Source organism: Athene noctua, chromosome 1, assembly GCF_965140245.1.
Source record: "Athene noctua chromosome 1, bAthNoc1.hap1.1, whole genome shotgun sequence".
Lineage (NCBI taxonomy): Eukaryota > Metazoa > Chordata > Aves > Strigiformes > Strigidae > Athene > Athene noctua.
Genome location: NC_134037.1, coordinates 5,624,378 through 5,650,585, shown reverse-complemented (window position 1 = coordinate 5,650,585; position 26,208 = coordinate 5,624,378). Strand labels below are relative to the sequence as shown.

The 26,208-nt window shown below is 42.8% G+C and overlaps 1 protein-coding gene across 1 annotated transcript in view; it reads right to left on the bottom strand.

The window, feature by feature from the left end:
* Positions 1–26,208, bottom strand: part of PKHD1 (PKHD1 ciliary IPT domain containing fibrocystin/polyductin) — a 269,426-nt gene that overhangs the window by 172,118 nt on the left and 71,100 nt on the right. The window contains exon 35 of the mRNA XM_074921569.1: positions 10,015–10,165. Coding sequence (XP_074777670.1) covers positions 10,015–10,165 — 151 coding nt within the window. The remainder of the gene's footprint in view (positions 1–10,014; positions 10,166–26,208) is intronic.

The following is a 26,208-nucleotide window of genomic DNA, read 5'->3' as shown; positions in this document are numbered from 1 at the left end:
ACTGAGATTTATTTTATTCCTAACATAAAAAAAGACATCTTCCCCAAGGTCTTTATTGACTTCCTATGCTCTGTTCCCACTGAAATATAGTCATTTCTGTTTCCATTTCTCTCCGTACAATTTTTAATGAGTGTTCTAATTGCTGCCACGTTGTACCACTGAAGCAGGAAGGCTGACAGCCAGAGTTGTCCTATTTTTTTGATTGTAAAATCATAGTTCTGCCTCAGACAATGTCCCCAAAAGTTTTCCCAAGTTTCAGCCACATTTTGTCCATCCAAAATTTTCAAGCTGTCTGCAAGACACGTTAGAAATACTAAATTCCTTGCACAAATCCTTTTCTCCCCTCCCCATGGAACGACAGGGATGGGATGGGTCTCTTTAACCTAGTAGTAAGCAACAGGACAAGAGGAAATGGCCTTAAGTTGTGCCAGGGAAGGTTTAGACTAGATATTAGGAAGCATTTCTTTCCAGAAGGGGTTGTTGGGCGTTGGAATGGGCTGCCCAGGGAGGTGGTGGAGTCCCCATCCCTGGAGGGGTTGAAGAGTCGGGCTGACCCAGCGCTGAGGGATCTGGTGTAGTTGGGAACTTCAGTGTGAGGTAAATGGTTGGACTGGATGATCTTCAAGGTCCTTTCCAACCTAGCTGATTCTGTGATTCTGTGGGATGGGGTGCCTAAGTGTTTTCTTTTTGCAGACATCCCAATGCATCTCAAGGTAGCCATGGAAAGACACTTATTTCCCATAAGACTCTGGGATTTGTCTCCTCCTGCCCTGCCCCCAGAGGGTCTCTTGTAAAACAGTAACACATAATCATTCCTCCTCCCTTCATGGGCAGTACTGGGACACAATGGAACACATAACGGAGTCGTACATTGCTACCAGTACTACAGACACCTGCCTCTGGAAAACGAGCAAGAAGTGAGAAGAAGAGAGCTTTCACTTCAAATGGGGTCCCTCTTCCTGCAAAAACAGAGGCAGCTTGACCAGCTTAATACTTTGGGGATGGGTGCTAACGCGTTCTGCATTGTCTCTTGTGCACTTTTCTGCACAAAGTGGCTTTACCATGTCAGGAGTAGCTCACCCTCATATAGCTCCTAAAAATAACTGTCTGCCTCCTTACCTATGACCGGTCTTCTGTGACAAGTCCTCCATCTCCCAGACCTCCATCTCCCTTTTATTTCCTCTCTTCTTCTTAAAATCCATTACTCAGTAACAGGCTAACTCCATGTCAGTTGTCCTGAGTGATTTTCTCCTCTGTTGATTCAAAGATTTTCCCTATCTTTTGTGGATTTCTGGGTGTCTGATAAACTTGGATGCTGGTGACTGCTCTGAAGTGGGTACAAGTACGAGCAACAGTCCCAGCCCTTTTCGGTAGCAGCAGGCTGTGCCACACCTGGCCTGCAAAGTTTGACCCTTCCTGGGGAAAATCCTGCATAGAAGCAAAGTTTCTCCAGTCTGGGTGAAGATTTGGATGTGAAGAGATAATAATAATTGGGCTTCAAGATGGGGGTTGTTGCCTGGTTGTTGGGTTTCTCTGTCCCTAGATGTAACGGCAGCCCAAGCACACTTGGCAATGGTGCAAAGATTTTCAAGGTCAAGACCACCAGAAGGTATTTGCTTTACGTGATGCTTTGGCTTTCCCTTAGAAGCAGCAGTCAGACCCAACATGTAATTGTAGGAAACAGATATATCAGCTACACTCACGGTCACACCACAGTCGTTGTCCCCTGGCTATTTGCAAAGCTTCTGAACTCCTCCCAGAACAAAGCCAAAAATCACTCCGTCATTGGGAGAAAAGAAAGTGTAAAAAGAAAAGTTTAACTGCTGAAAATAAAAGGGGAGCAGCATCACAGGAAAGTAAAGAAAACATTAGCAGGGATTCATTTAACTATTTACCGAGTCTAAGTGTAAAACAAACTCTCACCAAACTTACAAAGACTTATGTCCAAAAATTGCATATTGTCCCTCCTAATCCTCATCTCTCTGTATCTCTGTGTCTTTCACTGGGTCAGAATAAATATACAGCTGCTGTTTTACAAGATTGTCTTCCCCCTCTTTTAAAAAGAAAATAAAAGTTATGCTTCCTTCTTTTATTGCACTTGACCTTTCCTCTGAAAGCAGAAAGCAAGAATATTGCTCAACTGAACCTTTGGCTGTGACCCTCAAATTGTTTGTTATGGCTGCACAGGAAAGCAAAGTCCTACATATGACCTTGAGGGTGATTTTATAAAAATCAATCAACTACTGTTATGATGGCCTCCCCACCAAGCAAAATAAATACAATTAAACCGATAACCACTTCTGTACAGTAATGTGCAAATTCAATGGGTCTCTTTAGGTGGAGTGAGGGAGAGAGGGGAGAAATATGTTGAGGCTATTTGATACTTTGTGAGGACATCAGAAGCACCATTCTTCTCAATTAACCCAGCAATTAGCCTCCACCTCTCTGCCCAGAAAAGAAATCTTTCTTTATCTGTCTTTACAAAAAAAAAAAAAAGAGAGAGAGAGAGAAAAACTAGGCAACTCCATCTGTCCCACAGGAAGGGAGAAAGAGCCAGACCAAATAAAGGAAAAAAAAAAGGGAATATTAAGTAAAACAAACCTGATAATAAGATGAGGGTTGTAATCTGCTGTGTGAATAACTACAGCACCATCATGCCATCAACAGAACTGGTTTTGTGAAAAAAGGTTTGTCTTCTGACGTCCTTGGGAAATGGTGGAGGGGACACTCAAAAGGAAAGGAATTGGAAGGATAATTTATTAGCACTTGACCTTGTTGGGAGTCCCAGACTAGCTCATGCAATGCCACAGCCCAGGGATCCAGAACAGTTACTAAGGAAGGAGGCTACATCATGCGCTTCTGAAACAAAAGGAACAAATAACGATGGAGTAGAGGACTGTGAGGATTGCTGGGGAAAGTTTCTCCTTGTCTCTGTCATGAAGATTCATGCTTTCAGGCACAGCAGCTTATATCCCTTCTCATAAACCTAATTTAAAAAAAAAAAAAAATCCTTCTAACATAGATGTTCTCATAATGCATAAAAGGGATGTTGATATTTCTCATTTAGGTTGTGATTTAGAGCACTCTAGAGAGCTTCCCTTGAACTCAGAGGGAAGCAAAGTCCCCATTCCAAAGTGCATCTTTTACGTGGAGGTTTTTTTATTATCATCTTTTGAGGTCACACTTTGCATTCCCTGTCAATGTAAGATACTCATTTTTCTAATGAGCAGCTCATTAGGAAGCTGGGATAAAATTGACTGTTGCCAGATTTAATTCTACTTCTTTATGTGAAGCTGAATGAAGCGTTAATGCAAGCAAACTGCAAGAAAGGTGCTGGACGGTCTTAAGAGATAATTTTATATATATATATATATAAATATAATCAATAACAGAAGATGTTAGGAAGGTATCAGCAGAATTGTCTTATATATCACTACTCTGTCACGCCCCTCAACTAACAAAAATCCTCTTCTGCATGGAAAAGGATTTGCAGATTGAAAGGTCATCTCCTCAGCTGGACAACAACGTCTCATCACCATGCAGGGAAGATCTGCTCTGGTTGTGCTGTGGACATGCCATGGCCATGTATAACTCATATTCCCACAGTCTTCAACTTGCTCTTACTAGTTCCTCTCACTCGGTGTTTCACATGACAAAGCCACAGAATCCCCCATGAGACAGGCTTAAGCTCAGAAATTGTATTCCTGGCAAGCATTCCTGAGTGGCAAACAGGAGGAGGCAACTGCCAGAGATGGAATATTTTTGCTGAAACAACTGATCCTGTACAACAAGGCTGCAGTGTGTTGGCAGCCCACTGATTGCTCATCCTCTGGCTCCAAGGGTGTGCCTGATGGGGCCTCCAAGGAGGAAAAAAACCCAAACCCGAACAAAACAAAGATCCTCCTGTGTACAGGAAGAGGAATATAGAATTTTTGAGCCTTAATTAAGAACAATCAATTTTTTCATGGACCTGTCACTTGCACCCAGTTGACATGTTCACATGACATTAGGATGAGCCATAAAAACTGATTGTAGGCTGGACCACTGCTGAGCAAGATGCAGAGGAGTGAAGTGGTTTGTTATATTGGCTCCATCTTAAAGACTGCCTGAACCAAGAATCCAAAATGCATTCCCCACCTCCCTGAGTACGTTCCTCCATGTTCACAGCGTACAGGTACAGATCTCAAACTGGCTGTGAATTCAAATGCTTGTGTATTTCCACCAGGACATCACTAACATGCTAAAAAGTTAAGCTTGTATTCCAGCATTTTGTTGGACTGAGGCCTTAATCTGTCCCTGGGCGAGGAACTGGCAGCTGCTTGAGTACTCTCAGACAGAAATCATCTCCCAAGCCTGACAAGCCTGTGTTTTCTGGCTTGCTGCACTCACAGCCATCTGTTCAGATGGCACGTGTTCCCTTGTAAGCCGGTCGGGCGCTTCCCTTAGACAAGCAAAGGCAATTCAGACCGGCAGCCCAGAAGATGCTGCCATAGGTATATCTCCTTTGAAGAAGTCTTTCTACTTTTTCAGCTCCTTCGGTAGCCTCCGAGATACTTAGCAATACCTCTGACGCATTTGCAAGAGGAGAGCTAACCTGGTGGGGAAGAGGTGTGGGCACTCCTAGATGGCTTCACATCATCTAGGATCTAACGAAGGAAGCTTCTAGGTGAACCTTGTGAAGGCATCACGGTAAACACCACACATAGAAGTCTGATGAAGAAACAGGTCCTTGGGCTGTTATTTCAAGTCCCCGTGTGACAAACATGCATTAAGTGCTCCATCCTTGGCAAGGAGGGGTGCACAGGGGAAGGCACAGGAGCACTGTTTTGGGGGACAGGATTATGTTTCTGCTCACCTAGAGCCTGCCTGGGTGACCATTAGACCAGAGTTTCTATTTGCTATGCTCCTCCACCCGCAGTTAGGTCATTTCAAGCCGATTTCTGCCATTTGAATTTAAAGATATTACAGATAGGGTTTATCACCTTGTGTCTAGCACAGTGGGTTGGACCTTGGTGTTACTGACAGGCTGTTTCTACAGCAAAACTCTCTAATGCATGCTCTGTCGAGCCTACAAGGAGTAGGGGATACTTCAAAATTTAAGAAACCTGCGTGCAAACCTGTTACATGGTACACTTCTTCTGTTGTTCTGGGCTCATGATACAGACTGTTGTCTTTGAAGGTATTTATTTACATTGAAAATCCATCTTAAGATCTGGACCTCCGTTCCCAGCCTGCACAGGTCACGACAACTGTACCACATAAAAGCGTGTGAGGAGAGATCTACTAACAGTACAAAGCTGCTGCTGGTAATGAGGGCCTTATTAGTGTCCAGGATGGGTTGAGACCGATTCAGAAGATCTTTACATGCCTTGTTTAGAGGTGGAATCTGCTTTCCTGAAAGGGGCATACCTCCTCCTTCCATGCCAGCGAGCAGAGGAAGGGGATGGTGCTGCCTCGGGTTTCAGTCGGGTCTCTGCAGAAGCTGTGAGCAGTTCCTCAGCCAGGATTAGCTTCCACTGATCTGCTTACCCTGAGACACCCCAGAGAAGTCTCAAGAGCTACTGAAATTGCAGAAAATCAATTTCATTGGCAAGCGAGAGCCTTGGAAGCCTAATGTACATGCTGTAAGCCCATCTGAAACATGATGGGAAAGAGAAACCTGCAGCCCATATTCAAACATGGACCAGGGTTTATAGCTGGGGAAAGAACTGGGAAAAAAATCAAATTGCTACAGATTCAAGGCCTTAAAACCCTTCCTCCAGGAATGTCCAGCTCTGCAAGTTGCACCCTACTGAATAACACTGAATTCCTGCAAAAAAGTATGCTAACAAATTAAAATACTGATGCCTTACATTTTTTTTTTTCCGTGAAAACAGCTGGGACTTTAAGGCTCTGAGTCTGTAATTATTGCAGACTTGGTACACCTCACTGTAACAATGTAGGAAAATATCACACAGCGACAGGGAGAAATAGGGCTGACTTTTCTTCCTTTTAAATCTCAATTAAAAAATACATTGGATGAAATTTCCCATTAGCTGGTACTATTTGTACATCCCATGTTCTTTCTTTAATTAAAAAACATGCTTATTGCAATACTGCCAGAATCGCTTTTACGGTATTTTAATTGTAATGTCTCTGCCTGATTAAAAAAAGAAAATATGAACTAGAAACTGCCTGCAAAAAGTATCACAATGCACATCCCAAATGGGTTGAGCAAAATGGCACGGAAAACACCGCAACACAAGCAGTTTCCAACCGTGCCTACTGACAAGGGATTTTAGAATGTGTTTAAGGACTAGTTGATGTCATGGATGGGAAAACAGAGGAAAAAGCTTTCTCCTTCTTTCAGCAAATTCAGACCCGGTCTTGATCATCAGTGACTGAAGTACTAGTTATTTGACAACTACTAATGCAGGTGTATCAGCTAATATTTGATGCTCTTTGCTAATAGCCTCAAAGCCTAGGGAAAAAAGTCAAGTAAAATCCGTATCTGGATTTCCCTCCTCCACAGATCTACTCACAGGACCCATTCTAGCCATGGTCTGTTCTGAGCATGGATCATTAGAAATTCAAAAATTTGACAGATAATCATTGCTCTTGTGATGTGGGTTCAAAATCAGACAATAAGTGATGTCATGAGTATCTCAGGGCTTGTTCGTTCTTTTATTTATTTATTTATTTCTGGGATCTCATGGTTTGGAAAAAAAAAGAAAAGTCCAGATTAGCCATGATATTTTGGAAACCGAATGCACAGTTTTTAAGAGGCAGAAACCACAGATGAGGTAGGTCAGACCTTTTGGAAACCCTCAACTTGGAGTCTGACTGTGGAAAAGGGACCTGGCATGCTGGTTGCAGTGGGACTGCTAAGCTGCAGCAATGATACAAATGATAGGGGACAGAAAGCTGTAGCAAGAGACTTTGAGGCTTTTCTAGACCAAAGCAATCTTCTCCCTTAAGCTTGCAAGGATGGCCATCTCAAGATTGCCATTGCAAAGGCAACTGGTCAGTTGGGGATCTTCAACTCCACCAGGGTATAGTGGTAGCATTGTCCCAAAACTCATCCCTGAGGTACTCCTGAAAGACTAGACAGCTTTTTGGTCTCCAGACCTCCCTAGAGCACTAAAATACAGACAAAGGCAATAACAAATGTCTGCGGTATCAACCCATCCAACACAAAGGAGTTACTCCAGTGTCAGCTCTGTGCAAAGGAAATTTCCATCTGTCCTGGGTTATCATAAATATTTCCATACTTGTGATGTCGGGATTACAGAAATAACTGCAATCGCCTGAATATACAGAGTTATCTACAATCTGCCTATCTTGTATCTCTTCCCCAATCAGTATTGTCTGAGCAGTTTCACAGTCTGGCTATTAAACTTTCCACTGCCGATATCCACGTGTTCATGTTCCACTGCTTGTTGAGGAGGAGGCAGAAAGTGCTGAGCCCTCACGGCAGTGAGCAGGACCCGGCTGCCTAATCCTATTTCTCTATTGCTTTAGCCTCCAGATCTTTTGCCCCAACAGTCTGGTCACTACCAGAACCACTATGCCCGTTTAGCTATACGTTAATACAGCCAAAGCAAGGTCACTTTAAAGCTGCACGTGAAGCTGATATCCTTGTTATAATACTTTTTAAACAAGTTCTACAATGTTGAAATCATCAAAAGGAGACAACACGGGGGCAGTATTCAAAATCCTCATGGTGTCCTAAAAAGGGGTATTTCAAGAAATGGGCCTATAAGGATGTGCCAGCTTTGCTGGCTACAACACCAGAAAATGGGCAGTACAGCATCCACGGAGGAGTAGACTCAGCAGCATTACAGATTTTTTTCATCCATAAAGTCTCTTATATTTTCAGCTTGTGAGTGCACAGACAGCTTGATGCTGAGTCATGAAAGCCAAAGGAAGCAGAACTACAGTTTGATCCAAGCTTCGACTAAGAAAAAATCTCCAGCTGGAATAGGAAGCTGCAATTGAAGCACGGATCTACACCTGCCTACAGGTTAGGGGGGGCTTATTGTCATGCCCATCTTGCAGCTGGGGAAAGTTGTCAATTATTTGACAAGCTCACAGACTCAGTAGTTGCTTCTCTAAGGGGATCACCAAACTGTGATTCACCTTAAGCTGCGTAGCTGTAATACCTAAGACACACAAGTCCTTGGTGATGTTTCTCTCTATCAATACAGGAGCCTAAACAACTCCCCTGAGCTGGACAACTTAAAGAAAAGTAAGGTTAGGAAAGATAAATCCCAGTTTCATATCAGAGTAGATCTCAGCATGTCTTGACTCCAAATCTAACCAAGGCTAAACAGCTAACAGCACCTATGTAAGTGGGGGTGGATGCGACAAGGAAACTTCAGCAAAGATGAAGCTCAGATAAACAATTACCGTGTAGGTTTCTGCTACTAAAAGGTTTACTCCCCATGTTTGGCATGTAGCAATGCAGAAAATAATAGCACCTAGAATACTTTAATGCTGCTTTCCTAACTGAATCTACATTATAAACAAAGTTTCTTGGAAAACATGATAAAGGGGAGAAATTATTTGAATGTCAGATGAGCCGAAGCCATAAAGATACAGCTCCAGACTTCATTAAATTCAATCAAACCTCCGTTTGCTTCACGAGTGCTGACTCATAGATCAAATGTGCCTTTGAGTAGACCCAAAGTTCAAAGGGTTTCTGTTGCAATATTGTGACCCAATTCCTCACAAAGTCAGAAACTGAGCCTCAAAATCCTCATCCAGATTTGCAGCCAAAAGTTTCAGGAATCTGGGGTTCTGACCTAGCTCCTCCACTGTATGTCATAATCACAATGAGGTTAAGAAGAATCTTTCATCACATCGATTTAGGATTTTCACTGGGGAAAAGAGGGAAGAAAATTGTACTAAAACATTTTACATTTTTAAAATCTCAAATTCTTATTTGATTTTCTTAATTTTTATTAATTTTTTTTTTTTTTTTTTTAAACAGGAATGATGCCTGGTGTAGCAATACTTGAAAATCTCTGAACTTAGACTGAGAAGGTTCCATCTTTTGGGGAAATGTTCTCACAATAGGGATAAACTTGCAAAGTTTTTCTTCTAGAATGATCATTCAAAGTTAGATTAAAATGTAATTGCCAAGTGCATGTTTTTCATCATTATTTCCATGAAAAACTAGTACCTTTAACATCCTCTTAGTATAAATTCATTTTTTTCAGCAAAGATGATCCAGGTCCTTAAACATATAAAAATTTCTCTTTCCATTTTTTTTTTTTCTTCATTTCAGCACAGGCTTACACATAAGCTTAACTTTGAGCAAGCAATTTCACCAGCACAACTCATTCACTTAATACCAAGCATGTGCACAACAGTTTTCACAACCAGAGCTTAATTTCCAGGGAGGCATATTTTTGGCACTGAATTACAAGTAATTTTAATTCTTACTTGGACACCCACAGAGATATACCTCCTGACACTTAGGCTGAGTCTACCCCAGGGTACATCAGCCCTGCAAACCCAGTGTTTTCCCCCCATCATTTTGGTTGGTTATTTACTCTCCACCAGCCGTGCTCTAGGATCCTGGATTATTTATTACATTTGGTAGCTGTAGCCTGTAATTCTGTAACATCATTAATTTTGTAAAGGCTTTTGCAACACGCTCGCCTCAAAGATGCCAAACAAAACAGAGCTGATTATTGTTATCAGCTCTGCCATTATCGCTGAACGCCACTCAGGATAGCAGCGCTTTCAGTAGCTGGAGGAAAGAAAAAGAGGGGAAAAAAAAAAAAAAAGCCTTCCTACTCATATTGTCATTATGCCTCAAACAGCATAAACGATGCCTTCTGCATACATAATAATTAAACGCTTCCCCCGTCCCCCACCACCGTCCTGTTGTATCTACCCAGAGCAGACTCCTCCTGCCTGACCGAGTGTCTCCTTCGATGTAGGAGCAGGGCAAGGCAAGGGGACAGCACGGCCATGAAAAACTCCAGCCCTGGAGGAACAAGAGCACTGAACCCGCCTTGTGCAGACCTTTGAGATGCAGCAGGTTGAGGGTGGCGGTGGTGGTCCCCAGCAGCAGGGTCCGGCCGCTTTCTATCGTGACGTTATCGCCATCTCGCGGCTGGTGGCCAGCAGGCCAGTTGGAATCCTCGTCCCACCGGCCACAGAACTGCAGGGCAAGCTGGAATAAGAAAATAAGACCCAGAGAAATTCAAAGCTCGCCCCTTCCCATCCTTCGAGAAGCCAGCTTGCCGAGATGCCAACGCCACGCCGGCTGCTTTCCCGGCAGGACTCTGCGGAGGGCGAGGGGATGGAGGGATGCTGGGGTTAGAAAGGTTCTCAGCCTTCAGAAATATCTGTCACAATTTAGTGGTTACCCCTTGTCTCATTCCGGTCTGGGTAACCAGGGGCTTGCTGCGGGTGTGGCTGCACAAAAATCCGCAGGTTTCCTGGTGTGTGTCTCTCTCTGCCTCCAAAAAAGCAGAACTGCACATTAAATCCTGGAAATGTCATAAAAAGAGCCTGAAGAGTTTAGAATTAAAACATCCTGCTAGCAGGGCAATATTTCACTTTACAGGCTCTATACGTTGCATTTCAAAAGCTCTACTGCCAATCATTCGCATTTAGAGAGATATTCCTCCTTTCAAATACCTTTTTTAGCTTTCTCAGCTTATCCAGTAGTATTATTATTATTATTATTATTGCCTCTCCTTTGATGGCTTGCACATCAGTTCCAAATAAAGCACTAACTTAAAAACAGCAAACAGGCTGACTCATGATGAGCAATGGTGAAATGACGCCTGCCTGTTTCGAGTCATGGTTCCTCCTCACCTCTAAACTTTAAGCATTTGCTTTGTAGTGAAGGTTTGACTGTTTTTTTGAGGAATATGTGCGTATTTTTTCATGGACATGTGTGCACAAGTGTGGACGCAGGGATTCGTAACATATTCTTTCAGGCTTGCACATCAACTACCAAGAAATGATCCGAGTTGAGGGGTGTGGGGGTGTGGGGGAAACCAGACATGGAAATATTTGTGGTTCTCACTGGGTTGTGCTAATCCGAAACATCAGTGGAAAGAATAACCTCAATACAAAAGCAAAATATAGTTCCTCCATTTTTAATCAGAGCACATCATATGCATTAAAGCTTTTGTTCCAGAGTTGCGGTTTAGGTGAGTCAATGCTGCTGGTGTTAATGACAGTTACTCTTTTAACTGTGCTACTGTCAATTTTAGCTTTATGTGCCTGATGTTTTATACATTTCCCACAGAACTTAGTCAGATAGCAACTGTATGGACACTACTGTCCTAATTATTCACACCGGGGAATGGGTGCTGTTTCCCAGGCTAAGTGTTACAACTGGTTTATGTCCACCCTGTCTGTAGGGTACAGATGCTGGTGTTTTCTACCCTCTGACCTGTTCTATGATTTCCCCACAACGGGAATTACTTGGTTCAATTTAGACTGAAGCCTGGGATTGCATTAACACACACACAGTGAAAACATCTGGGGAGCTAAATCTCTGGTGTCAGAGGGAGCGAACCACTTCTTCACTACAGAATTACAGAAAAGCCTTCACATCTGTACACAAGTTACAGACAGTACAATTTCTCCGTGGTCGATAAGTGTAACAGGATAAATTTAATCTTCATTATTTGCAAACATATATATATTTCAGAGATTTAGGACAAAATTCCAGCTGAAAGGATTGATATCTTCATCCAGTCTTTCCAGAGAGGCTGTGAATTACTCTTCACTGATAGTACTTTGAAGCAGATTTTATATAATATACAAGGTTATACAATAGATCCACTGAAAAAGGAGCTAATTAAACTTGTTTTTTATCTCAGAGCAGGGGACAGAGGAGGGTACAGTCCATGGAAAGGCACACATTTCCCAGATACACTGTTTATCAAGCCAACTGTAGCACAAAATTACAAATTCCATAAATTCCTGTCTGGCGCAAACTCAACCAACGCTGCCAGCAAAACACTGCATGATGCAGTTGTGAAATGGGGGGTTCCATCAGAACATTTTGTCGAGAAGGTTTGTTAAATGGCTTAAAGTCACTCTGACATCACTCTAAACCTCCGAAGTCACTTAAAAGCTTCCAATTAACTTTAATGGGAAAGCAAGGCCATAAGGAATATATCAGGTTGTTCTTGCTAGCAGCAAAAACTTAGTAAGACGTTGATAGAAGTCTTGCAAGAGTTAAGAAGGATAAATTCCTCTTCTGAACTTTACTTTTGTGGTTTTTAAGGTGGTTCCCCTTTCTAAGTAGGAAACATCCTAGTTCTTCATTTAAGGTTCTCTTTATATAACACCAGTGTTTATTTTTGCCGGCTTTCTGCTGTCACCTCTTAGAAGACTCCATACCCATTCAGTTCTACCAATATTCTCTGGCATAAAAGCTAGTAGCTCAATAAGGGTAATAAGGCACAAGAAATGGTTGAAACCATCTGGGAAACTAAGAACTATTAACCATCTTGAGAATCTAACTCAGAAAAGATACAAATATTCTGAAACCAAGTGCCCTGTTATTCAGATGACGTGCCCGCAGTAAGAGGCAGTTCCTACACCATCAACCTAAACAAAGACTTTGTTGCTCAAAAGTTTACTGCCCAAGAATGATTGCATAAAGGCAGAAAATGAGTTGGCCAAGGTTATAAAATTCTCAGTTGCTCCACACAGTCTGTACCTAAAGGTTTCCAGTGAGAAGATACCTGGCTTATGCTGCTGCCATGTGCACCAGCTGCATGTCCATCTTTCAAGTGATTTCTGATTTGTATATTTTTTTTCCTTCTTTAAAAAAAAAAAAAAAGTAAACAGATGAACACCTACTAATATCTAACTAATATCACAGGACCAAGACCTCTTTATAATGACTTGTAGCATCCTTGTGTTATCAGGGAGAGGATAAATCTAAATTGTCTGAAGAAAGAAAAGAGAGTTTGCTTGAGGAAAGTACTTTAAATTACCACAGCGCAGAATAATGTACAGGGGTGTTAGAGGGAAAGAAACTCTGTATGAACTGAAGAAAGATATTGAACTGATGGAGGGAAATGAGATAGCAGGTGATTTTCTTTAGTGAACCTTCTTTTGCAGTCCTACACCCTTGGCTAAGATGAAAGAGCACTTCCGTAAGATCTCTGAAAGAAGGTGCCCACTGCCTTGAATCACAAGTACAGTTTGCCTGGATCTTGAGAATTTCATATGATTAACCTATTCCTGTTTTCTGGAAGAAATCTGCACTGTAATGGACTTTTTAAGTTCTTTTGCTGAACGATGATGGCGATGTCCCGTTCCTATTAAGCAGCCCATAGTAAAACAACATGGACTAATACACACATAAACAAATTGCAGATCCCTCATCAGGAGCTGACCTGTTATCCATATGGGACGGGTTGTAGCCCACACTGACCCTACAGACACCAAATATCACCTTCTCTGCATGCTAATGGTAGCAAGGGGAATTTGCCACCCTGCAGGCTGAGCATGCTCTTATGACCACTGGGATGGACTGACTCACTTGAGAACACAAAGAAAAGACAGTGAGACAGCCATCTTATCTTTCAAATGGCTATTTGGCCATACCCTAAACAACTTCATCATCCAGCTCCTTTCCCTCTGCCTGCAGCTGAGCAGGATAAGAACATCTTCCTCGCTGTTTTTTCATACAGGAAAACTCTTTTCCATTTTTTTCCCTGCTTGGCATCCAGCATTTGACCTATGGTGTTTAATTTAAACACTTCTCAGTATGACCGAAGAGACAGCAGCTGCAAGCACCAGGGTCATGGCTAAGCGCCCAGCCCATGCGTGCTTGTTGAATGAACCAGGAGGAACCCACAGAGCCAAGGAAAGCTGCATGTCAGGGGCTGGCGACGGGCATTTTCCTCCTGTGCTTTTTCCAGCTTCAGCACAGGGGACAACACATGTCAGGGAGCTTGAAAGTCAGGATGGGGGAAAGAGGAGTTGGCATGAAACAAGCCCTGAGTGGTGAAGCTGGAGCTGGTTGGCTGCAGCTGCTGCAGTGAGGTGGTAACTTCCCACTCTGGCTTCGGCATATACCACATAGTCAGAAAGATGATTTGGAGGAAACAGAGCTTATGAGACCGTAACATCTCTGCATCCATCTGTGTCACTGTCAGTGCTCACACTTGGATGCTGCCAGCTTCAACTTGGTTTGACAGGAGGAGAGGGACCACAAAGATGCTGTATTCCTGCAAGGTGCATGAAAATCAGTAGCTAGATTGAGGCAAGAGACTCTTCTGGATTTTTCCCCAGGGACACAAGTATAGCGTGAACTGAACATTTAAAATGCTCACCCAAACTTTTGCAGGATGTCCCCTCACATCACATATCCATAGGAAACTGGCAACATTTTACATTTTGAATCCAGTACAAGAGATGATACTTACTCAGTAGGGAACCAAACCTGAAAAATATGTGCAGAAACCCCAGGTGGGTGGGAAATCACAAGCACTGGGAATCCCTAAGGAGCCAGTAGCTCTTCCTGGGGTACCAAAGAGCACGGGGACCAGGGAGGGGATCTGACATGAAAATTACACAAGCAGAGTCCTGTGATATCTTCCCACCTGTGACACCCACTTGGTGTGTGTCATGCACAACTCATTTCAAGCCCACACCTTATGTACCAACACCACAGCTGATGTAAAACACAGGTTAATTCTGGCAGGGGTATCAACTCCTCCCCCATTAGAGCTCCAAAACAATGAATGAATGATGTAAAGATAAAACGTTTTAATAGCATACAATAAAAGATGCACAAGCTCCTTGTCATTCAGCACATTACTCCCTTCCTCTCTGCTGTACCTTCTTTTTCCATTTTCAGACAGATTTCTTTCCATTTTATGTTTTTAGCTGTTGTCAGCCAGCCTCAGGTTGCCTTTATGTCAGCCTCTGGGGACACGCTCTCTCTGTACCAGGCTCTCAGCTTGTGCCTGTGACTACCAGGGCTCAGAAACAGCAGCAGCAACTGCAACAAATGAATAAGCAACAGGGATACACTTGCATTCCCACACAGGCTGTCAAACAAGTCACAAAGGGAAGGGACTGTAAGTGACCACTCCTTCAATGTTTCATCTAAATTTCTGTAAATAACAATCATTCTGCCAACACAACACATGTTGAACTGGTGATTTGTTACTCCCCCTTCCCCAAAATGCGATGTAGTCTTTGGCTTTAAAGAGGGTGAAGAAAACTCCTGCTTAGACAACATCTAGATCGTTTGATCTCACTTTCTTGGTAACTTTACAATCTGTTTGGTTAGGTGAGGGGTTTTTTATAGTCCTGAAAAAGAGGACTGCAACAATCTTTACAGACACAAAGAGCCCTCATCCTCTGATCAGAAAAAGAAATTTTAAAACCAAGCCAAGACCCAGCAGTGTAGTTAAACACAGCCTCTGCTTGTTGCTGTGCCCAAGGCTCTCTCCTGAGCTGCGGGGTTCAGCTGAGGGTTATCTGTGATGTGGCCACAGAGAGAAACCTGAAGTCAGAAGGGTTTTTCCCACCAGCTCCAGCCCCAGCAGCCAGTTTTATCCTTTCCCCCAGACACATCCGACAAGACACGGAGCCCATTACTGCTCCTGCCCAACAACAACCTGCTCGCACGTGTAAGAAACTCTCCTAGCTGCTTCCTATGATCTCTAGCAGGAAGGATGCCTGGCGAGCACAGCCATGAACAAGCAAAGGTTTCAAATGCTGCAGATTGACACCCACAAGGTAGCCTTTTCCTCGGTGCTGACAGATTGCCATTTAACCAGCAAGTACAGAGAGCAAGTGTTCCTGTCCTCAGTCACCACGGAGAGACAAGGTTAACATTTTAAGTGATGGAGTACAGTATATATTTCCCCATGCTGTAGACCCAGGACTCCACGCCACATTTGAAAACACTTTAATTTCAGTGATGGATACAGGGAGCTCACTTTCCAGGCTTCGAACTCTTGACAGCTCCTCAGTTTAATACATCAGCAAAAGATTTACACCCCTTGCCCAACCCCCATCCACCTGAAGGAAAGAAAAATGTATATTTGGAGGAGACAAAAGAGGAGGGGAGGTATTTTATTACACTAGATGTCTTTTACAAGGGAAGTATTTTCAGCCATCTGCTCTAATTATTCCTCCTGTATTGGCCACCATCTTCATGCAACAATAGAAATAATTATCTCCTCAAGGGAAAAAAAAAAAAATATTTACAGAAACAAACAAAAGTTGATTATATTTAGCTCCTAGGGAAAAAAGAAACAACAAGCTACTTCTTAATGAAGGAGCAATTAGGAAGGTGGGTAGCACATCTATAATTAAAACAGACAAATTGGTGCAGGCTCCTCCCTCCTACACATACTTGAAAGGGATGCAAACGCATGTTATGTGCTAAAGTTGGTGAAGTTAGCATGGAAAACGCTGCCCAGTGCCCAAAGAAGCTGAACCTGTCTCTTGGCATTATTCCCTGACTCCCCCGCTTGTAGGATCTCTATCCCTTGGCCAAATTAACAGAAAAATCCTCACCACAACTGTAAAGTCATAGAAATTGTAATTGACATGGATAGATCTTCCTCTGTATAACCAGCATCCCTGAGACAAGCACGATAGGACACTCTTTCATCCTGCTGTTATAAGAACAGTCTTCTGCATGCACTTCATCGCTCAGGGTAGAAAAAAAAATGTCCTTTTTTTCTATATGAACCAAAACTAAAAGAGGACTTTTGCAATTGTCTTTTCATTCCCAGCAGTCAATAAGGGGTTTTGCTAACAGAGAGAATGAAGGCATATATACAGCTTCATAAGGAAGACGGAATAGGATCGTCCCGAAGAGGACAGAAAATACATCGTGCAAAACAAGTATACACAGCAAGAAAAAAATATTCTCTCTCCCAACAGTACAGTGCAACACCTTATTCTGTAGGCAAATATGTGGATTTAGACTTCCACACAGAAATGAGTGGTTTTTAGCTGGCTGTGCTATGAAATCAAAGAATGGCCACACTGAAGCTGGTCAAGGCTAACAGTGAATGCTGAAGTTCCCCAGGCTTCCCCAAGCAGTCTCAGGACAGAGGGTACCATCTAATGCTCATTCCAGAGGCACAGCAAACAAACACCAACTGGCAGGGAAGAGCTGCAAACCAGCATGCTGTGAACCATTCTCTAGTCTAGGCAATTTCCCTCCTGTTCCAAAAAAAGCCAATTTTCACTACGGAAAAGCAAACAAGACAGAGACTGAGAGTCACCAGTTTTTGCAGGGTTTATCTTGCCCATGCTGCATTTTCAAAGAAGTTGCCTTCAACTATTAAAGTAGCCTGTATTGGAAATCAGAATATTAAAGCAGTCTAGTAGATCTTACAATGTGATCAGCAACCCTTTAAAGGCCTTTGATTCACATGTACTTCATTACAGTAGTCTAACTTTGCCATTGATTGAGGCATTTCCAAGGAGCTTTCTAAGTTGGATGTGAGGGAGTAGAAAGGGACAAAAGGAGAACCTCTGGAGAAGTTTGTGATGGACAGTCTGCTTCCATCCTCTTACTAAAAGCACCACATTCACCCCTATGATTTCTATTTAATCTGGTTTTATTTGGAAAGTCCTTCGAAACGAGAGCATAGCAAAACGGGGAGCATATTTCAACTACTTCTCCCAGCCTTCCCCTCAAAGAAAAGACAGCTTTTTGACTCCTAGGAGTTCACCAGCTTCAAACCTTGAGACATTTCCCACCCAGTTCAATTCCATGCGATAATGATCCTGAAAATAACATGACCTGACCACTGAAGCCCTCCTTCTCTGCGTGCCAGTGTTAAGACAGTCCCTGATGCCACTTTAGCAATGAGCAATAGGGTGGTAGTTTTTAGTTGCTGATACAAACTGCTTTGCCAAAACAGTGAAGAATTTTATTAACAATCCAGAGGCATGAAAGGAAGTTCCCCTCAAACTCATGTCATGGCAAAGACCGCCCATGGTTAACCCAACTGAGCAGACACTGGCAACCAAACTGGGCAGCAAAGGTAGATAGATAAGGGGACCACCTTCTTCCAGTTTCTGAAAGAAATAATACAAGAAATGGCAGGAATGGTTGTGGCCGAGTCACAAATCACTAAGGAAGTAGCCTTATATACATTAAAAAATAGAAGGAAGGAAAGATATCTAGAGAACTATACAATGGGAAAAGAATTAATCATTTATGCCAAAAGGCAGCATTATCCCTAGGAAGACTGGAAGTAACTGTAGCTATGGAAAAAACAAGGATGGAAATGAGCAGAATGCTTCTGACTATAGAGGCATTGAGTCTGTAACAGTTTTCCAGAGGGAGTAAAAGACCAAACTGGGTTCTCCCTTATGAATTGGCACACTTTGGCATGACTGCCTGTGACAGAGCAGGCCTGGAACACGACCCAAGAAACACTATCCAAGATGATATTTTTATGACTATCTGCTACTAGGTAACTTCTCTTTTACTCCAGCTTTAAAATGCAATGGTATTATCCTAACAGAGCTACACAACAATTCCTTCATTAATGACTCCAGAAGCATTAATACAAGGGTCAGGGCTGGGCATGTGGCTGGACACGTGGTGAACTGTTGAACACCTTTAGTTCTGAGATTGCCTGTACCCTGTGTTAAAGAGAAAGGATTTATGTTACTTTTTTAAAAATTTTTTAATTTATTTTATTTTAGCTGTCCTGCAGGAATCCTTCCAACTTCTGCTGAGTTGCGCAGGCACAAGAAGGAAAGAATCTGGCTGGGCATGTTCTCTATGGGACTGATGAATGACCCTAGTCTCTCTCCAGCTATTACAGGATAAATCTGTTTACACACAAAAAATTGACCTGGGCTGGTGAGGTGGGACTAGAACCAGGAAACTGGCACGTCCCAGAGGTAAAAATGCATTTGCAGCCAACAGCATTAGTAACTCAAGACCATAAACAAGCCACGCTGTCATTAATTACTCAGACAGGGGCAGCCGCAAAAGCAGTGAGAAGACCCAAAAGCCAACTGTAAATAGTTCATCTAGATGATTAGTCCAGAAAAAAAATGAGTGGGCAGTTTCGGAGGTCAGAGCCCATAGCACAAGTCAGTCTCAGGCCAATTTGCAACTGGACAATGGCATGAGAAACAACTTAATTCCTGGTTAAAAAAAAAAAAAAAAAAAAAAAATCCCAAACAACTACACCAGCAAAACTACTCAAAAAGCAACTGCCAAAAAAAGGCTTTTCCAGCAGGGGAGTAATCACTGCAATTTCCAAGCACAGAAGGTAAGGCTCTTTGCACCAGAGGTATTTAATTAAGGACATGGAGTATTAGTTAGATCTAATGGTGCTTTCATAGGGAGGGCACTGAAAAGACATCGCTGTTGTCGGGGGGTGCATGTCCCAGATATAGCACGTCAGCTTCCTATACATAGGCAACAAAGCTCACCCGAAGGTAAAATACCAAGTAACGGGGAGATATGAGCAGTATTAAGCCACTCCACAATTAAACAAACCATGAGACCCATGGGGAAGGTCCAAGTCTATTTACCACATTCATGTGAGTCCCAGCGTGCTGTTCTTGGGTCTCTCAGGGTCTTTTGAGGGTTATGGTAGGAGGTTGATCCTAGAATCAGAACTCTCCACTTCAAATATTAAGGAAAACACCCTGGAAGCAAGAGGAAATGTCTTGGAGCACATGAAGAGTCGTGTTTCACAAAACGAAATTTTTCTCTGTAGTATCTTGTTGCTAATTCACAAAAATCTTCCTAATGTTCATTTATGGCCTGATATTCAACAACAGTTTATGTCAGTGAAAACTATAGCAGTGCAGTTTTAATCACAAGCCCAACTTCCATGAAAATCCTGTGCCTGTAAACACATTGGGGAATTCAGTGCAATCTTCCGGTTAAGATACAACACGACTGGTTTTCCCTTTCCAGAGCAGTTAAAGGGCACACACATTTTACACATCTCTCCAAACCAGAGATTTCTCAAAGAATGAAGGCTTCTGAGACAAATTAAAAATGGCAATTTAATGGTAATGAGAAAATTGTAACATCAAGTTGTTTACCAGAGCAGACTAACCAAGTCTGATGACTGTGCTGGCCTTTGCAGTATGCATTGTGCAAATATTGTCTCACAATTGAATAATCTTGATTGACTTTAATCCGAGAGCAAATACTGCAAATGCAAAGATTAGCTTAACTATTTTCCAACCATCTGCAAGAAAATAAATCAGATTATGTGCCTACGTGTCAGCAAGAAGGATTTCTGAATGACCACTACAGTAAATGGAGCGGGAGGAATGAGGCTGCTCCACCCCAGCAGTGATGGTGGAGATCAGATGATGGTGGGGTTTTTGGATAAGGCAGGGAAAAAAAAAAAAAAAAATCCTGTGAGAGTCCCACATCAGCTGCGAGGGTGGGCTGGAGGTCAGAGCGCTGATGTGGGATCCAGCCCCTGACTTTCACACAGCTCCAGTGAGGACGTAGGGAATACAAGTGAGGTGATGCACAAACCATCTCTGCTGCACACCTGAAGTACCAGGCAAAGACTGAAAATTCCTTTGAAGAGGGAAAGTGCTGCATGTAGGCTACAACTTGGTATGTCCTATACATAAAATCATAGAATCATTCAGGTTGGCAAAGCCCCTCGGGATCATCGAGTCCAACCCTCAGCCCGACTCTACAAAGTTCTCCCCTACCCCACATCCCCCAACATCGCATCTAAATGACCCTAAATAAACGACCCTAAATAAAGCCTACAGGCAGCAAAATCACACAGTCCAAGGACAAACACTGATACTGCCATGTATGCATCCACATCTCCTCAGCCAAAGCTGCAGGGCCATTTAAGTGACTGTAACTGGACACATTTCTTCTATTCTTCTATTGCATTTTTTTTTTTTTCACTATTTCATTAAGTCAGGCATATCTTGAGCAACACTTGATTGACATCACTCTACTGCTCCACTAAAACATCTATTACCACTGAGAACATTTTAAGCAGCTCCCAACTGGAAGTTAAGTGGTTTTGTAAGTGCTACTGTTGTCTTATCACCTGCATGTCCTCTCAAACAAATAGGATGATGCTCATCCAGTCATAGCTCCTTCTATCCACAGATCCCCGTTACACAATGGAAGGAAGGACCTTCCAGGAAAACTACAGGTTGCAATCCTTGTTTAATTGAAGGGAAAACGGATGTGCTTGCTGATACCTTGTGTAGCAGGAGGCGCATTTCTTCTTTTTCCCGCATGGAAAACTCACGGCTGCCTGCACCGCGTTTGGTTTCTGCTGAATCACTGCAGCAGCTTCATCAAAACATTTTGCCTGATCATTTTCACCTGTTTAAAATGTATTTTTGAAGTAAATTCCACCCTTGACAGAGAGGAACTGGACTGACACAAAGAAATTTCTTTGGGCCATACAGTTTTTCAGCCTCCCTGGTAGGATCTGATGTAGACCAGCACAGTCGAGTTATTACTCTCTGAAATCTGCACCCTTGCTCCAGTGCAATGGCCTGCGTAAAGGCAGGGAAGTCACTAGAATCTTCACTCTATCTGTCAGAAGTGAAGTCCTAAAAGAGGTTAGAGAAGGTGAGCACCACCTACAACAACCCAACTAACTTCACTTAAACAGTAGTGTGTGTTCAGAACAGCACAGAAATGCCAACCAGCTGGTCAGAATCAGTCCCCAAGGCTGCCTCTGCGTGGCAGGTATGAGAGCGGGTGTAACTCGAGGATAAGAGCAGGCGTAGCGCAGGAGTAAGGGGCTTAGCCAGCAGCAGAGGCACAGTTGGATCTCTAAGCTGCATCACTGCACCTCACTTACATTGCTCTGCAGGGGTGCAGGATTTGGGGCTCCAAGGAGCTGCTGAGACCCTCCTGCTCCTGCAGAAGTGGCGATGGAGACTGAAGGGCAGTACTGGAGAAGCCTGCACTGCCTTTTCCATCCTGTACCTGCCCAGCAGGGAGAGGGTTTCACCCTGCACAGCTGTTATTTCAGTAATGCAAGCTTTTTAAACGTCTCAGCCGAATCTGCGAGCTTTCAGAGTCCGCTTTCAAACGCAATGTCCTGTTTAGTTTTAGCACATCAACAACATGCTTTCTTAGCCTATCTGTATGCATTATCTACTGCTGTAATGTATCATGTACTGAACTACAGCATCATTACAGGTAAGTGCTCAGGTTTAAATGCAAACATAATTGCATAATGTGGTACAGCCAGGAAGAATAATGCAGGAAATAGAGCCAGCTCCATCTGATAGTGCAATCTGACTGGAACGCCGGCCGTTCAGATCAAACGCACAGCCCAGATGGGGCAACCAAGAATAAAAGTGCTTTGCGGTATCTTTATTGTCATCATCAAAAACACTTATCTGCCAGAAAGGTAAAAAGGTGAAGATGGGACTCTTACAGCAAAGGTCACATAAGCAATAGGGTAACACTGGGTTATGATGGCTTACGATGGTCACGCCTTAGCAAAGGCTACCTTTGCACTGTCACTTTGAGCTGAATTTGCCAAGTCCTAATTGGAACCTGAGCATTAAGTAGCATTTAAAAGACTGGGAACATCCATGCTATTTCCCTGCAGTCAAAGGTGTCGATTTTAACTGCAATATATCCAGGTAAAGCCTCAGACCCTACTGTGCAAGGAGCTGCACAAACATAGAACATTCCTGATGCAAGACGCCTTCCAGGTGAAGTCACGTCTACAGCAGATATGTACACTTTAATACATTTATTTTATATAGCTAAAATTAGAACTGATTCTCAGTAGAACAGTGCTTCCATCTATTTAATTTTTTTTTTTTTTTTTTTTTTTTGGTAGTTTGAGCTCACAGTGGCACACGCTAGGGGCAATTTCAGCAGGGGTGCAGACAGCACCGCAACATAAGCCAGAAGGCAGCTGAAGTTAATTTAGTGCACTTTGTACTGAATGGCTATGCCGTGAATGACTACGCCTCCGCTAAAGAGCCGCATCACACATGTTATGGGACAGTAACCACTCTTGTCATTTCAAGAGATTGTAGCCCAAACTTCATTTAAATCAGACGACAAGATGAGAGACTAGCGTGAGAGAGAACCTCTCAACCAACACACTGCCCTCTGAACTGAGAGGCCTTTGAGATTGAAAGCACAAACTGCTGCTGTTTGAACTATAAAGCCATTCCTCTGTCTTGCAGGACTGTAACAGCTCATCTTTGTCGGGAATGCAGATCCCCTGAAATAATGTACTCTCCGTGGCTTTCGCTATCTGCCCTCCCACACACACACTTGTCTTCCTGTTAATCTTTTGGCAGGACATAAAATCCAGGGTCCCTTTCCCAAGGACCATTGCTGGCACATCCTTGCCCCAGTATTTTAATTCTTAAGGAAGCAGATGTGTCCCTAGTAGCATTTTTCAAAGGCAGATTTGATTTTGGGGAGAGATGGGCACCGTACTGGGCTCCATACCCAAATGAGGATGTACACACAGGGGATGAAAGCGCCTCAGTCCAAACCCAAAAAGCCCTATTCACTGCTTGCTGTCACCGTCTGGTGAAACTTATTCAGAATTGTTAGTCCATGGTACCTGCCTTCAAATCCCTCAGGTACCTGACAATCCATCAACTGCCTCCCCCAGAGCTGAAAATGAACTTTGGCTTGCAGCCATGCCAGTGACCAGCAACTGCAGTCCTTCCTGCATGGGAAATCTCAATTTCTGGAATGTTGCCTGGGCCGTCTCAGCTTTAAAACCATTTTTTTTAATCTCCAGTGGCTCCATCCCTTGACTCACCCCTGTGTTGACCCAAGTAGGGCTCCCAAGAATGCTGCAGACCAACACCGACTGCCCAATGACTTCTTCTGCACCAAATCATTCGGCATAAAGGGGAGTCAAGACAAGGAGCTGAGTCTCAGGAACAGGAAAACATAGACAGAAAGACCTTGGCTGAGTCATTCCTACAATTAATCCAGAATTGTTACAAACCTCTCTACCCAGCTTTGCATAGGTCAGTCTGAACATCTAAAGCCATACTGCCTCGTTGTGCACATCCACATGGGCTTGCTGGTGAGCTCAGGGCAAAGCTCTCCTCAACGCTGAAAACAAAAATCTTCCACTCACCAAACCCAAGTTAAGGCAGAAAGAAAAAAAAAAAAGCAAATAAAATAGAATTACAGATTGAAAGAGCGAGTGTGTAAAAGGGGGAGAACTCTAATCTCTAAGTGGGTGAAGCTGAGCCTGACCCTTGGTCAGAATCACAGACCCACAGAAGATGTGTGAAAGCAGGAAAATAAATCAATAAGCAAAACAGCAATCTCTTTCCTCAATTTTATTTGAGGAACTAAAATTTACTGAGTTCCTCACAAACTGTCTTTGGCTAAAATCACCGCTAATGAGCTCTGACATTTGAAATTTAACTGAATATGAGCTAACAGCTCCCAGCCCCGCACCACCCATGAAGTTAACTGGGAATATTTTGTTAAAGCTGTAGACAGGCTAAACTGACGCTTTATTGAGAAGACACAGCGTTCACAGGCAAGTGTTTATAACGTCCACATCACCTGGTGCTTCCCTGCCCTGGGACGTCTGCTTTTCTTCATGGGAACCACAGAACGCTCGGTCCCCTCTGCTCCTTCCCATCGCTGTCGTGATTATTTGCTGGTTTTTACGAGGTAGCCTTACGATCCCTTAATGAAGTCCTTTGCTCTGCAGCTATTCACAAGGACAGATTGGACACGAGGGGCTTCCACTTACGGAGCTGCCAATCAGGGGAACATACCCAGCATTTAGCAAACAGTTGTTAAGTCAGTCTATCACCCGGCTGTTACAGACTCATCATGAAAACAGCTTGTTTTTACTGGCAATCACATAAAATTAACCCTTTCCTTAAAGACAGAAGGAAAGCTCTAGTAGATTAATTGTGGCACAGTGCTTGAACACTCTGGTTTTTCCTCCTGCTGTAGCAATTATTTTCTACATTTTTTAATAAACACTCTCTGAACTGAAATAGTACAATTCATTTGTCCTTTAACAGTACACCTGACACTGCCTAGTCTATGAAAAACCTTCCAATAGCACCAACAGCAACAAAACCAGGAAAAAAACCAACTTTTTTTAAAAAAAAAAAAACACAACAAATGCTACTCAGCCTCACTCTAAAGGTTGCACAAAGAAGAAATCAAGATAGATTATTGCCTTTCCATCACTACCAGTAGCTTACTACAAGATCAAACCTTTCAGGTTTCTATTATCCTCAGGAATTACCCACTTTGTTCCTCAATGAAGCAAAACCCAACTGAGTGTCCCACACAAACACTCTGTCCGAGGCTCCTTCTCACTTCTGTGGATTAAACGGGAAGCCGGATCCTGCACACATGGCTGGAGGATAGGCCACATACCAAACTCAGCTCTTTAGTTAGAGCTACATCCCTATAGAAATGCTGTAATCCAGCACCGAATGCCATAAATGACAGAGGCATTGCGCTGAGTGCAGGCATAGCCTACAACTAGCAGAAACATTGTCGAGATAGAAAGAGAAGGTCCTACTCCTCTGTAACCCGTGGTTAATAACCAGCTCACCTGAGTTACTGGCCCATATCCTGCCAGTGCTTATCCAACTGAGTAAATATCTCTGAGAACTCTGTGGCTTTGTAGAAAAGCAGCAAGTTTTTCTGCTGCATAAACGTCTGTGAATAAACCACCAGTCATTAGGAGCAAATTGCAGGAACATGGAGCCACCACGACACCTTACACACGCCAACACACGTGTTAGGCTCAGCATTTTGGATGATTAAATCCAATTGATTTTGATGTGGATGAGGGAACGAGGTCATCAAAAGGAAGGTTTAAAATTTGTTCAGAACTGTGTATTCACGTGTCAATCAGAGCCTTAGCGTGGATTTAGGTGCCTAAAATAAAGCACCAAGAAAACATAAAAATAAACAATAAATATAAAATAAAGTAGAAAATAGAAAATAAAATTTTTAAAATTATATTAAATAAATAAAAAATAAAAATAAAAATAAATAAAAAATATAATATAAAATAAAAATAAGCTCTTCTTATTTCTTGAGTCTAAAGGGAAACACACTCTACCTCCAGATCTGGCATTTCAGTGCTTCAGACCAGGAGCAGTCTCCAACGCCACGGTCAAACCCAGTTCTTCAGTCTTGGACACATATTTTTGGTGGTGCTTGAATAGCACGAAGACAGCATCTCTATGCATGGTCCAACCACATCAAAAGCCGCTCCAATGATCCCA